The sequence below is a fragment of the Salmo salar genome, chromosome 10 (genome assembly GCF_965601325.2).
Source record: "Salmo salar chromosome 10, fSalSal1, whole genome shotgun sequence".
NCBI classification, from domain to species: domain Eukaryota; kingdom Metazoa; phylum Chordata; class Actinopteri; order Salmoniformes; family Salmonidae; genus Salmo; species Salmo salar.
Window position 1 is genome coordinate 18001477 of NC_138300.1, and position 17847 is coordinate 18019323.

General features: G+C 41.2%; 1 protein-coding gene across 2 annotated transcripts in view; it reads left to right on the plus strand.

Annotated features, from left to right (window-relative positions):
- Positions 1 to 17847, plus strand: part of LOC106613647 (AT-rich interactive domain-containing protein 3A) — a 67081-nt gene that overhangs the window by 31191 nt on the left and 18043 nt on the right. For both annotated transcript variants that reach the window (XM_045687422.2, XM_014216131.3), the window contains 2 exons: positions 8321 to 9047; positions 9366 to 9657. In XM_045687422.2, the coding sequence (XP_045543378.1) occupies positions 8704 to 9047; positions 9366 to 9657 (636 nt within the window). In that variant the 5' untranslated portion in view covers positions 8321 to 8703. The remainder of the gene's footprint in view (positions 1 to 8320; positions 9048 to 9365; positions 9658 to 17847) is intronic.

Consider the following 17847-nt stretch of genomic DNA (forward strand, 5'->3'; position numbering starts at 1 on the left):
TACTTAATGCAGCTGGTGGCCACACCAGATACTGACTGTTACTTTTGATTTTGACCCCCGCCTTTGTTCACAGACACATTATTCAATTTCTGTTAGTCACATGTCTGTGGAACTTGTTCAGTTTATGTCTCAGTTTTTGAGTCTTGTTATGTTCATACAAATATTTACATGTTAAGTTTACTGAAAATAAACGCAGGTGACAGTGAGAGGACGTTTCTTTTTTTGCTGAGTTTATTACCTCAAATAACTGGTGCCCTGCACATTGACTCTGTACCGGTACCCCCCTGTATATAGTGTCGCTGTTGTTATTTTACTGCTGCTCTTTAATTACTTGTTACTTTTATTTCTTATTCTTATCTGTATTTTTTTAAACTGCATTGTTGTTTAGGGGCTCGTAAGTAAGCATTTCACTAAGGTCTACAACTGTTGTTGTATTTGGCGCATGTGACTAATACTTTTTTTTATTTGACATTTAAAACTAAACGTTCTGATCTGTTGCGTCAGCCACTTTGAGTAAAAATGTATTTTTGATGCTAGTGGTTGTATGCTAGTGGGATCTATCACATCCCACAACTGTCCTAGACTATGTTTGGAATATTTATTTCTAGCACAGAATAGGTCAACTTTTGTACTATGGTGATAGTAGATTAACATAGGCTAGTGCTTTTGCTGTTTGTTAGGCCTTCTCATTTTGTTGGCTGATGAAAACTAAATGTGGACAATTCTTCCAATATCTTCAATATGCACCTCAGAATTAGATAAGGACAGGTGCAGTTGCATCCCTGATGTGTCTGTCTTCACTTGTAGCCTGTGAGAAATACCCAATCACGGGATTGAGAGCGGGCAGCACTCCAGCACAACGGCCATTGGCTTTCAAAAGGCATGGATTTTTTTTAGGGTGCATTACAGCCACACAAAGGGGATGCCGCCGTGAAATTCGAGGCATTATCAAGTGCTTGTCAAATTGTGAATGAGAGACTAATAAAGTGTGTACAGCCTGGCAAAAAAACAAAGCTGAGCTCATGCCTTTCTAGCAACTTTTTTCAAATCATCATTGGAGTCACATCATGCAGCCTTACACTGTATTAAAAATCTAAATCTATAGCCCTACGTTTGTAGAACTAAAGTTACATAACTCTAAATTAAGCATATAGGAATACCTATTTCTTTGTTAACCACTCAACACAAAATAGCTGCATGTGCGCACTCGTTTTGGAGAAAATATATTTTATATTTTATTCAGCTTTGTTCAATTGTATTCTTCATACTATATAACAATATAAAATAATGCCACGGAATTCTAAGCAAATCTTGTCTGCTAAATTAACTAGTGCAGCCCATAGCCATTTGGCATAGCCACATCAGAACCTAACATAAGGACAACACAGACTATGCTTTTCTTTTCTTCTGAAATAGACTACATTTTCTTCATATCATGCTTCTTTAGACCTGTCTAAAGTAAATCATGGATTTTTTTATGAAGGTGTAGGCTATATTGCATGGATTTATTTGACTTTTTAAAATGTAGATGTTCCCAAAGGTCTGCATCTGTGTGGAATCCAGGAGATGCTAAATGTGTAAATTACCGTGAGACCGACAGTTATTTGTTTGACAATCACTGGCTGGTGAAATTTTGTGATCGCCACAGCCCTAGTTTCAACTGAAATCCTGACTGCGCCAATCGTAGGTTGACTTCCACATCACACTATTTCCCTCCCATGGCTCAATGGAGAGTACAATGCTGCTCTTGATAGCAGGGTTGTTGCTAGCCTTGTTGCTAGCCTAGTGTTAGCCTATCATTCAGAGATGAGCACAGGCCATAGTCAATCCATCCATCCTTCATGTATTTTCAGTCCCATTGATTGACCGTGCTTTTGCTCTGAAAAATGAAAAAAAAACTGGTTTCATTCCATCAGGACTATATTGAAGTGAGTAGTCAGTAGGTTACTACCTGTGTCAGCATTTTCAAAATGGCTGAATTTGTGTGTTTGATTGAAAACTCCCCAAAATTCCTCTAAACTATTATAATAAGGAGATCATTGGATTACGATTATTCTGAAATTTGACCAACGTAATTTAATGGCTGGCTTTGCTAATCAGATTTGAGATTTGAGCCCCATTCTGAATGTGTTGTGGAAGAGGTTGGTGGAAAGTGTGGGTGACACTTCCTGAATGATCTTGTTGTTAGTGTAATGGGCTCAATAGAAGCAGTGTTATTCTCTCCAGAGGTAATACTTGGAGGAATGTGACAGAAGACCACATACCAGTAATCAAGACCAGCACTATTGACCAGGTTTTAGAAAAGGACCTTATGTATTATGGTGGTGGTCTGCAAAAGGCCTCCACCTCTATTCTAAGCAAAAAGGAGATGTCAAGATGTGGTCCGTAGTCTCAGAATATGTTGGAGAGATCCCTACACACTTCCAAACTCAACTAGCGCTTTTCTGTCCAATACCAGCTTGCCGATTTTAAATATACACTGCAAATTACAAACGTTTCCAATGCACAATTTTAGTGCTCTGTACTGTCTCATGCGTTCTTTAGGAGACTATAGTTGAATATTAGAGCACCCTTTATGTGAGGCGGCAGAGACCCTTTATCACTTTGGAATTAGACCCTTAGCGCTTTCCTTATCTCTTTGTCCTGTTTGTTCAGACCTCACAATCTTCCACCCTCACCCCTCCCTCAGTCTCTTTGCCAGTAGGTAACCAGAGGATTAACCCAATAGCTCTCATCATTCGTCCCTTATCCTTCTTTTAAACCGGCTGTCCACCCGGTTGGCTTCGTGGCAGTTCCCCCCCCCCTCATCCAGTTTCATCTAGCCTCCAACAATAACCCTATGGTCAGATCACTTATGGTGTCCATTGCTGTAGTTTGAAGCCAAAATACATTTAAATAGGTTGCAATGATACAGTGATTGACTCAAGGTTGTGGTTCACATTGTGTGTAGTGTAGAGCAGTATACTGAAGTTACTCAGTTTGCCCTAGCCATTCACCACCTATGACGCAAAATAACTTGTTTGCACCAGAAGGCTGACCACACCTACATCAGTTTTGAATAACAAAGATGAATGATAATGGCATTATTATGCAATCACATGAATCATTGATATAGTCCCATAGTTGTTTATATAATGGTGATTAATGTGATGCAGCGCTTCAATGTTCCCTATTGACAATCAGAATGATAAATGTATGATCTAACACATACAGTCCTCACTCTATCTTGCCATGTCTGTGGGAAATCAAAGACGTTGGCCACCAAAAAAGGGCATTTGAAGCAGAGAAACCACTAGCACCTCCCACAATTCAATGTATTTTAATCAGGAACAGCAAAGACCTTGAAAGCAGTTTGCTGTTCTGCTATGGTGTGTCTCTGTAATGGATTATTTCCAAATATAGGGAAGCACATTTTGTGCAAAAGTTTAGAAAACCACTCAGTCTTGAAACAGTCAGTTTTGAATTGGGCTTAACCACTGGCTTATGAAACTGTATTGTGAAACATTGGGGGCTGCAAATTGGTGTAAGATAAATAATTATGGTCAATGCATTTGCCTGTTGATGATTCAACATGTATGTTTAGAATGTAATAGCAACACCACAGTTTTGGTCTGTAACCCCTAGTCTAGTTTTATGGTTGCAATAAACAGACAAGATACTTGTTACCATAGTGCTATAGAAGTTGATACAATATGATATGCTATATGGCCAAAAGTATGGCCGAGCAGTCGCACACAAGCCTAAGATCACCATGCGCAATGCCATGCGTCGGTTGGAGTGGTGTAAAGGTCGCCACCATTGGACTCTGGAGCAGTGGAAACGCGTTCTCTAGAGTGATGAATCACGCTTCACCATCTGGCAGTCCGACGGACTAATCTGGGTTTGTCAGATGCAGGAGAACACTACCTGCCCCAATGCTTAGTGCCAACTGTAAAGTTTGGTGGAGGAGGAATAATGGTTTGGGATAGGTCCCTTAGTTCCAGTGAAGGGAAATCTTAACGGTTTGTCGAGATCGTTGTAGAAGAACTTGACTGGCCTGCACAGAGCCCTGACCTCAACCCCATCAAACACCTTTGGGATAAATTGGAACGCTGACTGCGAGCCAGGCCTAATCCCCCAACATTAGCACCTGACCTCACTAATGCTCGTGGCTGAATGGAAGCAAGTCCCCGCAGCAATGTTCCAACATCTAGTGAAAAGCCTTCGCGGAAGAGTGGCGCCTGTTATAGTAGCAAAGGGAGGACCAACTCCATATTAATGCCCATGAGTTTGGCATGAGATGTTCGACGAGCATGTCTACATACTTTTGGCCATGTATTGTATGATGTTCTATTGCTACTATTTTGGATCCAACAACTGCAGTGACACAGTTGCCCTCTGGGCCAGAAAATAATGTTGTGTGAATCAATATTGAATGTCTCTCACCTCTGCTAATACAACTGTTCATCTCTGGTGTTTTATTTTTTGTCTCCTGACACACAAGCCCATAGAAGGGACAAAGAGGTTTCCCAGTGCTGTTTTAGTTACTGTATTATCCCATTCATACTAAGATGTTTTTCTGACAACTTTACCGTACCGCCAACTTTTTTCCGCTTTTTCCTTATATCTGAAAGGTATTGCCGGTATCAAAGCCAAACCTTTTTTATTTCCGCTTAACGACCTAGTAATCATTTCGGTAAAAAGGTGGAGGTGGTATAGCTCATTTATTCGTTTGCTGATCTATCACTGATCAGAAACTGTTAGCATGCAATAATGTAGCCCAAATCAAATGTAGGCCTATTATTTTGCCCGATCGCGTATAGGCAACTCCAAAAGCCAACGGAGGTTGTGAAATATGTACACAAGACAGCTTTTGAAAATAGGATTGCTATTATTTTCAGTTGGGAAAAATATTATTTGTATTTTATTCTGTTATATTCCATTATGTTCTTACTACAATGTGTTGACTGTGATCGTGGTAGGTGTGTCTTGTCTGTTTTAATGAACAAAATAATGAACAATTGATTTAATTAATTTGGGTGTAGAATAATTCAACTCAAAACATGCCATTTTATTGTTTTGAAAATGCATTTTATTAGTCTTATGTTTCTTAGGACCGGCCTAAATTAATTAATAATGGATTTCGTTTTGATGGTGTATATTCAATGGATTTATTAAAATAGACGCCCACCCACATCTGCACACCACTACTACCACTCCTCCCCGGCATCACAGCATGCTCATGGGAGGTATAAACCCCCACCTCTTTAAGGAATACCTGGGATAGGATAAAGTAATCCTTCTAACCCCCCCCAAAAAAAAGATTTAGATGCACTATTGTAAAGTGGTTGTTCAACTGGATATCATAAGGTGAATGCACCAATTTGTAAGTCGCTCTGGATAAGAGCGTCTGCTAAATGACTTAAATGTAAATGTATAGAAGGAGTATGCAGGCAAGAATGTGGTAAAAATGGGCCTGTTTGTAAGGGGGTCATATAAGCATTGGCCAATTATTATTTTATTTTTTACAGGCAAAATACAGTGAATCCTATGTGAAAGCAGTATATTTTTAAATGAGTAGAGAAGCACATTCATTGTGAACACTATCATGACTGGAGTCATAGGCCTATGGTCAAAAGCAGTGCAGTACGGGGTATTGGCCAGGGTGTCATTCCAGAGGCAACCTAGTCTGTTCAACACCTGCTTGGAGAATCTGTCTTCATATCCCTGTCAGTGTGTGCTATTGTTTCCAGAGCAACATGTGTAAAGCTTGTCTTCGTTCTGACCTAGATGTGACCTAGGCCGTGTTCAATCAAAATGGAGACCATAGAAGCAACTACTGTGCCTTCAGAAAGTATTCACACCCCCTTGACTTTTTCCACATTTGAAGATTACCAGGAAGACAGTGAATATGATTGAGTTACAGTTTTGACTTAAATCTACTTGAAAATCTATGGAAAGACCTGAAAATGGTTGTCTAGCAATGATTAATAACCAATTTAACAGAAGAATTTTGAAAAAAATGATGGGCAAATGTTTCACAATCCAGGTGTGGAAAGCTCTTACGCAGAAAGACAGCTGTAATCGCTGCCAAAGGGGATTCTAACATGTATTGATTGACTCAGGGGTGTGAATACTTATGTAAATGAGACATTTCTGTATTTCATTTTCAATAAATGTAAAGCAATTTATAAAAAATATATTTTCACTTTGTCATTATGGGGTATTGGTTGTAGATGGGCGAGAAAGAAAATAAATATTGAATCCATTTTGAATTCAGGCTGTAACACAACAAAATGTGGAATAAGTCAAGGGGTATGAATACTTTCTGAAGGCACTGTAGGTGCCAAATCTGGCATGTCTCCCTATGAATTGCTGTCTATGTGAGTCATTTGAGTACAGTACAAATAGAACTTAGTCATCCTAGAAAATACTCTGAGTAATGTTTTATTGGACAAATTGCATACTGGTCATGCAAATCGGGGCTGTGTCATGGATTTCCCCCTTATATTTGAATTTCTGACAAAAAATATGTCCTACCATGAATAGGGTGCCTTTTATGTCCTTCGGCCATTATGTGTGTAAATGTTGGTAAAACACTCAATTTAACAGTTGGATCACATACATCTATCTAACTAAATGAATCAAAACCATTCTAATAGCAGTGTGTTGTCATTAAAGTATGTTCTCTGTTTTCTCAGAAAATCCCAGTTTTGGTTTGTCTCACGTAATGTTTGACCAACTTCTAGGAATATTTTAACCCACTTAACCCCAAGATTTTCGCATTTTTTTTACCATCACTGTAAAGCCCTAGTTATTTTATAACTTTGGGAAAGGAATTTCTGAAGATTTTTACTTTTCTAATGTGATTCATTTACATTTGTCCCTCAGGTTGAAGGTCGACCCTCTCCTGTGAGCTGAACTCTCGTTTTAATATGTTAAAACTATTCCTTAGATATTATAATTAAGAAACATTGAACATCTATTAGTGAAATCATAGTGTAAAAGCTGATGAGCGTAACACGTCGACCCTGTTATCCATAGAAAAATAGGCTGGTTTACATTTTTAGTTAAGCTTGTATTCAATTGCCCCTCCCTGTTGCACACAACAAACTTCCATTCTCCCTGTCACAAGGAGAGTTATGGGTGATTTAAGAGAAAATGGTCAAATGACTTAAATGTCAACCCGGTTACAATCCACCCTGTCGTTTAAATGAAACTGAGTGGCTGCGGATCCAACTTCTCTAGACCCCTCTTCCCGACAGCTAAAGGTCAGAAGCTTCTGCGCATGTGCAGGATTCTTTACTTTGCACACCGTTTCTACTCACTCGGCTACCCAGAGAACAGACTACTCTGGCGAATGGTGCTCATTTAAGAACGCTGAATCAATGTCTGAAAGATCACATAATGACAGTATTCTACACAACAGAACGGAATATAATAGCATAGTATAACGTTACTTTAAGACAAAAATACCACCTCTTTAATTATACGATTTTTATATTGATTGTTAGAATGGTGGCCAATACTCAACAGCGTGCACCACTAGGCAAAATAAACTTGGTTATGCCCCCCCCCCCCCGGTGCATGTCTTGTTTTTTGCCTTGGCACTATGCAACTGATTCAACCAATCAAAGCTTGATGATGAGTTGGTAATTTGAATCACCTGTGTAATGCAAAACATGTACCCAGGGGGGCCCCAGGACCGACTTTGGGGAAACCCTGCTGTAGCTTACATAACTCAAGATCTAAATGCATCTTCCCATGAAACTGATTGAGATCACATGGTTGGCTTGCATAGACATTTTCCGAATTGACTGGCCTTCATGTCTTAAAGTAATGATAGATTGTCATTTCTCTTTGCTTATTTGAGCTGTTCTTGCCATAATATGGATTTGGTCTTTTACCAAATAGGGCTATCTTCTGTATACCACACCTACCTTGTCACAACACAACTGATTGGCTCAAATGCATTAAGAAGGAAAGAAATTCCACAAATGAACCTTTTAACAAAGCACACCTGTTAATTGAAATGCATTCCAGGTGACTACCTCATGAAGCTGGTTGAGAGAATGCCAAGTGTGTGCAAAGCTGTCATCATGGCAAAGGGTGGCTACTTTGAAGAATCTCAAATAGAAAATATATTTTGATTTGTTTAACACTTTATTTTGGTTACGACATGATTCCATATTTGTTATTTCATAGTGTTGATGTCTTCACTATTATTCTACAATGTAGAAAATAGTAAAAATAAAGAACAACCCTTGAATGAGTAGGTGTGTCTAAATGTTGAAGCAGTGGCTGGTGCTTTGTCTCACATGTGTTTGTCTCTTTCCCACAGGCCCTGGTAAATCCCTTCCGGTGATGTCCACATAGAGAGATCTTCAGCCACTAGCTCTTAAGTACAGCACTCACATGGACTCTGCTAAGTGGTGAGACTTCATTGACCTTCCCTGCACTGAGAAACGGCACAAGAGTCTTCCGGCTCGGGAGCTGTGGACAGTGTCCGAGTGCATGTCTCATCGCTCTAAGGACCCTTCCCACTCTTCAAGAACCTACCCGTCAAAAGAGCTCTGCAGCCGCTGAGTTAGTTGGTCAGGCCTTCTATCCAGCCCCTCAGCATCAGGGCTTAGAGAGGTGGCAGCCCCCACCGGCCCCTGTGACTGGAGCTGTTCAGGGGGGAGGGGAAGGAGACCACTGACTGGTGCATCACTTTCCCTTGAGATGAAGCTTCAAGCCGTGATGGAGAACCTTCACAGGCAGCAGAGGGCCAAGTTGCTGATGGAACTGGAGCAGCAGCAGCAGCTGCAGCAGGGTGGCGCTCTGCAGGGTCACGGATGTACCTCCGCCCGCATTGGGGACGACCTGATGGGAAGCCCCGCCCCCGAGGCGGAGCACGCCCAGATGGCGGCGCTGGCAGCCATGAGAGCAGTGGCGGCAGGGCTGCAGAGGGCCTCAGACAGCCCCACTTCAGAGCGCAGCATTAAGGGAGAGGAGGAAGATGATGAGGATGAGGAAGGAGAGGAGCAGTACAAGGATATGATGGACTCTGTGGAAGAGGAGCAGATGTGAGTAGGACTGCCTCATTCTTCTACCCTGTTGTCTTCATTTCACCTTGAATGTCTGTCTGGGTGCTTTGCTCTGGTCTTTGTTCACTTGTAATGGGTGAGCGTTTCATACACATTTCCTCAATCTTTACCATTTAGCCTATATAATGCAACACCTTTTTAAGGTTTCAATAGTGTGTTAGCTAGCTTTCCATCGAATGTGATCATTGCCCTTACTGGTTACACAAGTTCACCAGTATACAGGTATATTTCAGGTATATGCCATTTTGTGTACGGTGTTGTAATATGCGGGTGGCGTGGCTTTTCTCTCGGCTGCAGAAAGCAGAAGTGGGATGAGGAGGACTTTGAGGGGGACATGGAGGAGGACTACGAGGACGAGCTAGTCAACGAGGGCCTGCCTACAGGCCGGGAGGCGGTGGCCCCGGGGAAGGGCATCCTGCTGCTGCCTCACCGCCAGCTGCACCCCCACTCCCAGCTGCTGAAGCCGGCCCGGCCCAGCACCGACCCAGACCAGGAGCCCCGAACGGCCATCCTCCCCCCACACGGATCCCAGAGCCAGCTGGGTGGCCTGGACCATGGGGACTGGACCTACGAAGAGCAGTTCAGACAGGTAGGACTCGGGGGTAGCCTAGCGGTTAAGAACGTTGGGCCAGTAATCGAAAGGTTGCTGGTTCGAATCAACCAGACGACTAAGTGAAAAATCTGTCATGAGCCCTGTAGCACGTCACTTAACCCATATTGCTCCTGTATACTCTGGATAGAGAGTCTGCTAAATGACAAAAATGTAAATGTTATAGTACACTCAGTAGTAGTATGATATCATCATATACAGCGGGGCTCTCCCATTTGCACCCTCCCTCCGTTGAGGTATGCTCACATTGGAAAGAGTCTTGGCAAATTTAAATTCTGTTGATGTAAGCAGAAAGACGCCAGGTTGTGTATGAAGATGTCATATTGCTGAGTCTACCGTTAACCTTCCTTAGCAGTCTCGCGTTTACTGTAAAGGATTTTGGTTATGAGCAGCTGTAGTTGAGCGCAGTAGTACATTTAGTTGCTCTCAAGAACAAACATTAACCATTTGGTACATACATTTAAAGCTGGGACATTGCATTTATACTCCTAGCGTAAAACAATGGCAAAAGAACATGTGCAGGACACAGGGCAGTCCAGCATCCACATTGTTTATGCATATGTTTCCATTGTAGCTAATGCTAATGCATAGGTTAGCTAATGCTAAAGGTTAGTTGTGTAAAAATAATAGGTTAAACCTGTGAATTCAATTGCATTATTTAAACCTAAATGATATTATCTGGTGTGAAAACAAAGTATTATCAACCATAAAACATGATTGTTTGCACTAACATGCCTAGCTGTCAGAAATATGCACTTCTACATAAGCCAACGGCTGTAAATGCTGCCACAGCGTATTTTAGAAAAATTGGGAAATGCAAGGTTTGCAACACAGATTGTCATTATTTGATCAGACTTCGGAAGTTATGCAATAATGACACAAAAAGGGTGGTAATGTATAGGGGAGTTTGTGTATTTGGTCATATTACAGTCTAACTAGATTTCTTTTAACCATAATTATACGTCTTAAGAGTTTATCTAAAAGGATATGTGCCTTTTAATGTGAGTTACTTAAATTGTTGCTTTCAACAAATGTTTGACTGTGTTATAAGACCCACTGCAAAATGTGTTGCATTTGTCATGTTGTAGTACATGTTATCAGGAAATGTCAGTAGCTAGGTTTCCATCCAATTGGCGACGGATTACCCTGTGAATATTCACGTTTTTCCTCCAGTGGTGGATTTCCACCAAATTGTCTTGTTGCAGATAAAAATCAGCGCGTGATGACGTAGTCCTGAAAAATGTACCTTTTCCCTTACGTTTTCATGTACCGAATAAAAAAAATCTAAAGTTCAATATGTTTCCATCGCATTTTCAACTCTACAGTTTTCTCACAAATAGCAAATGTGCCTACTCTGGTCTCGGCACGTGCGCTCTAGCCGACAGCTTGCGGATACAGTCTACATGGTGAGACTATTATGGATAAGAGAGAATATTTTTATTTGTCAAACGGCTGTCAAGCATCGATCGTCATGTCACCAGAATAAGACCCTCGATATTTATTGGAAAGGAGCTCTGTGCACTTTCACCACCCTGTGAAGTTCATCTTATTTCATCTTTAGCCTGACAAACTGCATGGTTTACCGAGTCGAAGTGGGAGGACCACACACCATATCATCGAGTGACTCCAAGTTTACTTTGATACGATGGTTATTATATTAATATTTGCACATAAAGGCATTTCCACCGCCATTTCTCGCATAATACATTTTACAGACACAAAAAAATCCCACCATGTCAAACAAACAAATGATCTGTCGCAATTTATAAAATTTATAAAATTGGAAACTTCCTGTTTCCATCACAGCTGTCGGGATTTTATTTTATACGGTATGACTTTTTTCGCATAAAAACTGTGGATGGAATCATGGTTAGTGTTGCTGAAATGATCCGAGTTATATCACGGTCACCTCAGAAAGGATGAATATTGTTGACAGTTAATAATTAAGAGTGCCAGTATGATTTTCTTCTTTGCCTACCCCCCCCACCCCCCCCCCCCCCCACCCCCCCAAGTTAAATATGTTTTTCTTACGATAATAGCTGAGTAGAAGTTTTGTGATGGTCTGTGCCTCTCCCTGGGGAGGAAGGGGTTAAGACTGTAGAGTTTATTTTGGGTAGGTGGGTGGAGGCAGTTGGAATGTGCCTGAGGGAGAGTGATAATCTGGCCATTCTGGACCCAGACCCTCTCAGAATGTTGCATGTCTCTATCAGTCTGTGCCAGTTGGAACCATTCCAATCTGATATGTGGGCCCTACATACAAACTAGACATTCAGGTGAGCGTATTATGGGTGTCCATGTTACATGACAGCCAGCTTGCCTTTAGTCTAACCTGATCATGAAACATAGGAGTGTCTATCCTCTTGGCTGAAGAAAGGTCTGACTAAATCAGCCTCAGTGTGGTCTGGGCGGACGTCTGATAAAATATGTGGTCATAAATTAATCAACATTTCTAGGCAGGTTGCCAGTAGCCCCTGATAGAATATATCTGCCAGAGGCAGCTGAACTAAAAAAATGATTCATTGGGTGGATATCAAATTATACCAGCAGTGGATAATGTTTGCCAGTTAAACTGATTTGCCCCTGGTATAGTGCCATTTGAGCTGTGTTATTTTAGTGAGACCCACCCCCTGGTACCTGTACATACACCTATCCACAGATATTTTTATATGACAGCACTTGTTTTACTACTACCCGGCCCTCTTTTTCCATTCGGAGTTGTTTACTCCCTCAAACACGAGGGAGAATCTTGTACCTTTTTTTCCCTCTACCAACCTGTAGGCCTACATGTATCTGTTACTATTTGACATCTGATAAGGCATAGCTCATCATAACCATCCATTAACACAATCACATGAGATGAGAACCTGGTGCTTTTGGGACTACGTCCACAGTGAAAATGTACCTGTGTTATGTCCAAAATGGCACCCTGTTCACTGTACTACTTTTGTCCAGGAAGTAGTGCACTATGTAGGGAATAGGATGCCATTTCAGAAGCAGCCTTGGTGCTCATTCACCAGAGGCAGGGCTCTACACTGACCTTTTTTTACAAGGAACACGTGTGCGCCTAAGTTGGAAAATGTAGGCGCACTCAAAGGAATTTAGGAGCACAATGAAAAATATTCTAAAATATTAAAGCTAGAATCTTTTATCTAGGCGCACTTTTGCTCTTAAATTAAGTCTAGGTCGCACAGCAAAATATTTAGCATAAAATGGATGCACTGTAGAACCATGAGAGGGTAAACTCCATGTTTTACCTCCCTGTTCAGAACTGACTCATTAACCCTGCAGCTAGTGTGTAGACATACATATTCACCTCTTCTATTTGTTCAAACACCTTGAAACATGTTTGAATTATGATGACAGCATGCAGTGTATTCAGACCTCTATAACAAACATGTCCAATTCAAAGATCATTGCAAGCACTTTTTAAATAGAGAGAAATATTTAAGTAAAATTATTAGTGTTTAACTTAACGATTTCCAGACGAAACCACTATCTGGGATTTTTGTATTTTTGGGCCTTTTAGGATAACAATTACCACGTTCCTTAAAGTTGACTAATCACAACAGTCATTGTGTTGAAGGGGAATCTGCTGCTTGTCCACAACAAGGCGGAGAGTGCTTCAGAAATAATTGTGTTGACCTGCCGACTGTCCATTGCCTAAACCTTCTCCCATTACACTACCATTCTCAGGCTAGAAAACTCCAGAAGCAAAAAAAAACCTTTGTACCCACTCTTGCCTCTCTTCTTCTGTATTTTTAAATACACACAGCAGGGAAGATGGAACACAGATGGACAGTAAAGAGGGTATCTCTTTAAAAATTCATTGCACTCCCTATTATCAGGGAGTTGGCATTAAATATTGATTTGCACGCACACACATGGAATGGGGGAAGGGCAGTGACCACAGGAAATGAAGGGCGAATTGGAGCCAATACAGAGTGCCACTTATTGGGATTGCTCGCCAGCACAATTCTGCTGATACAACTCCTATACCGATGGCATTCCTTAATGTTCGCCTCTGAAATGTGTTAACAGTTTCTTCCTGACTGTTTAGTCAGCGCTCAAATGACAAAATATGTGTAGCCTATAGCTAGGCCAGCCTACTTGTTAGTGTCAAAGCAACTGCCTTGCAGTTTTGCATTTTAGCTTATCTCAGTATTTTTCAAACCTTTATTTATTTTGTATGACTTGGTGTTTACCAGCTGCTGTCTATGTATTGTAACAATTGCAGTTTTTCATTCGAAAAAAATATGAACTGTCTAAAAAAACAATTTCACTATATCCTGAGATTTAGCTTTTAATATAATTTCTATATTTCTACATTTAGGCCTAAATCCTAAAAACATGATATTGATCAGCCAATGACTATTAGTGAAACATCCTTGTAACCCACACAGTTTTGCTCAAATGTGACTTAAGCCTTTTGCCTTTGGTGTAACCACTGTAAAACAGTTTGTCTCTCTGAAACCATTTAGCCTATAAAGGTTTGCTCATACAAATGTAGTCCATTGGCCTGATTATAAATAAATGAAATCAAAACTTGGAGCAAGGTCAGTGAAGTATTGCGTCCAGTTCGCACAGCATTTACTTGTGACCCAACCATTTTATATAGTGCACAACAGACCATTGGAGGAGCATATGCTGAAGACAGTTTGACAACTGAATTTTTCTACAGATCTGCCTTAAAGTGCCCTGGGAAACCTTTGGGTGTGCTCCATTTAACACAAAGAAAGAACAGGGTTAATGGAACTTGGCATCCCACGAAAAAACAATGGAATGAAAACAAAAAAAACAGCGACATGGGAAGCCCTATTAAAGTCTTCCTGTTGAATCAAGGAGAAATTAAGGGATGTAACTAAAGGGTCTGGGAGGGAGAGAGCAGGGAGGAGTTACAGTTTGAACAACAGCCAAGCAGTACAAGTGTAGTGAATACTGGCCTTTGGCTATGAAGTAGAGTGTTGGAAAGTGTCCAGCTTCTAGTTGCTGTGCAGCTGATGTCAGAACTGTGCAACCAAGGGGATTCTGGGAATTGGCAGGCGCACAATATGGAGTTGAAGGGGGGTAGCTAGTAGCAGGAATGTAAACAAAGATTGCATAAAGGCCAGCACTTTTTTGCGTGTTCCCATTTTGGTGCTTGAACCTTTTTGTATTTGGTTTGAAAGGGAAACCTAGTCAGTTGTCCAACTAAATGTTTTCAACTGAAATGTGTCTTCCTTATTTAACCCAACCCCTCTGAATCAGAGAAGGCACCTATACAGTGTTTTTAGTTATCTGAAAAGTCTAGCCTTGTATTTCTTCATAACTTGATTTGATTTAGGAATAACTGTGAGTTGTCTGCTAATACATTATCAGGGAGTGGACTGAGATTATACAACTTGCATTTCCTTTATTGGCTTAAAGCAATTAAAAAACTAAAAGGGTTGACATTGCTGGACTTCTCAAGCCATACATCTGTCTTTGTGGATGCCTTGTGTCTTTTGTAGTGTCTAATCTATACATTTCTATACAAGGCTTAAACTCTGTCTCCATTTGGTACTCCCCACCTTCTTACTGTATGAAAGCCTAGAATGTGACCTTGTGCAATAATACAAAGCTATGTATTAGTGTTTCACACTGCCTCGCATTTTTGAATCCACCTTATTTGAAATAGATTGGTGTGATAGGAAAATGTCACTAGGGTAAAATATGAACTTACAATTTAATCCGTAAAGACCCATTATGAGCGTGACATTCATACAAAGCATGATGTGTGAGATTAACAAGCCACACCTTGTTTGGATCCCATTTACATCTGGAAGATGTTTAGGATTCAAGTCAAAACAGTGGACAGTGTCATGACTCCCCCTGATCTTCATATGACAATGGTGGGTCTTTGTCAGCTGTTTTGTCTTGGTAGGAGGTGGGCTTGCCAAGTCCAGGCTGAGTAGCACACCTCCTACCACCTCCATGGTTCCTCTCTTTGTCCTTTAACTCAATCTCCACAACATGGGGGAGGACAGCTGACAAGGAGAGGACAAATCAAGGGTCAGCAGAGGTTAAACGTTCACCCATACAACCTATTGATCTGGATGGTCTGGTCACGCGACCAGGACATCTCCTTCCCTAAAGAGCCCTATGGAAAGGGCTGCTGAGGGGGCAGGACCTGGGCTGTCGTCAACCATTACCTTCATTGCCCAAGCCATCAATCATTCTGATTGACACTTGAGGCGCCTTACCCCAGCCCTCTGCTGCACAAACAACTGGAGCCTTTCTCTCCAGACATAACGTCTTCTGTTCCCTCCAGATTGTCTGCTGGTCCTGTTAGGTGACGCAGGTTTTGGTTTGTTTCGTGACACTGGCTTGAACCCTGAGTTTCGCTCCTATCTCTGTCTCCATCTCTCCAACGTTTAGAGACAACATTATCACTTCATCTCCACTGGCGCTGAATAAATGCTTCCAGCTTGAGCATGAATAGTCATTAGATGTTTATCTCGTTGCTAAGCAGAAGTTTTGGGCCTTTTTTGGGGTTAATTACGCTTATCAGTCTCTAACGTGGTAATGTAGTGTGGAAAGGTTCCAATCTATATAAAGGACCTCTTTGTTTTGTTAGGTGATGTTGTTGTTCTTAGAACCTGTTCTTGTTCGTGCCAATAAAACATTTCCCCACCCACTCACATTGCTGCCATGTGAATCTGCAGCTTGCTCACAGTTCTGCCCTACCTTCTTTGTCATTTATAAACATGATACTATTCATTAGACATTATACAATGGGTGGGTCTAATCTTGGACGCTGATTGGTTAAAAATGGCATTCCAGCCGGTGTCTATTCCAGAAGTTACCACTGGCTAAAACTGACGTTGAAATGCCTTTTTACTCTGTTCCATCTCACTGCGCAATCCACTGTCTCATCAGCCCAGCCAGACAATTTTATAAACTTTATCTCCACTTAAAAAGCATCTAGACATTATCTCCCTTTTTTTTTAGACTAGAAATTGGTTTTCAATAGCGGAGATTTGTTTAAACCTTGCTGTCTGTCTCTCTGACATTTGCAACATTGTTTCAGTAATGAAATTAGATCTCCAGCTGTCCCATAGTAATGTACGTGTAGGGGTCGGGAGTCGAGACAGACAGGCAGGCAGCGTTTCTCAGCCAGTCGAAATCATGAATCAGCTTAATTTGTATTGATATAAACAAGGAAATGTCAATAGAAAACAGGTCAAATGAAACGAAATGCAGCTGTCTTTCCAGTTTCAGTTTGAAGTGATTGTGTTAGCTGTGTTGTTGGCTAGCTCCTCTGAACAACTGTGTTCTGATGAGAGAGTGCATTTTCTATGCCAGGTGAAATCGCGCATCATTAGCTTGTTCTTATGAATGTATCCAAATAAATGTCACTAGAAAACAGCTTTAACAAATGCAAATGCAGCTATTTTGCTGTTATTCTGGCTGCACTTTTTGACGTGACTGTACGTTAGCCGTAGTTGCCTAGCTAGCAAGCAAGGGATAAGAACATTGCCAGCCGGTATGACATTTAGAACAAACAATTGGGTCGCATCCATAGATGCATGTAATATTCATATGTGTAAACATACTGAATTATAATTGGATGCATTTTACCGCCGTATCATACTGTGCTATGATTGGTTAAGACCACCCAGATGGTTAGGTCATGGTCAGTGGATCATGGTTGGAGATACGTGGACATGCAAGTGCACACTGTGTACAGCAACTTACCAGTTAGTGACACAAAACTGAAGGAGATCCAAGCAGAAACATAAAAGGACTCTCAACTCACACAGCTGAGGAAAGTCATACAGGATGGGTGGCCTGAGGAGAGGAGAAAATGCCCTCAGAGCGTCTCAGAGTTCTGGAACCATCGTGATGAACTATCACAGATCAACGGAATCATTTTCAAAGGAGAGAAAATCATTATTCCTACCAGTCTCAGAGAAGACATTTTGACAAAGATCCATGCTGGACACATGGTCATGGAAAAGTGCAAACAGAGAGCACGGGACATTTTGTTTTGGCCCGGAATGTGCAAACAAATAGAGGACATTGTTGGTAGATGCACCATCTGTCTTGAACGACGCCCCTCAAACACCAAAGAGCCAATGTTACCTCACTGTATCCCAGACCGACCCTGGCAGGTCGTGGCAACCGATCTGTTCACCTGGAACAACGAGGACT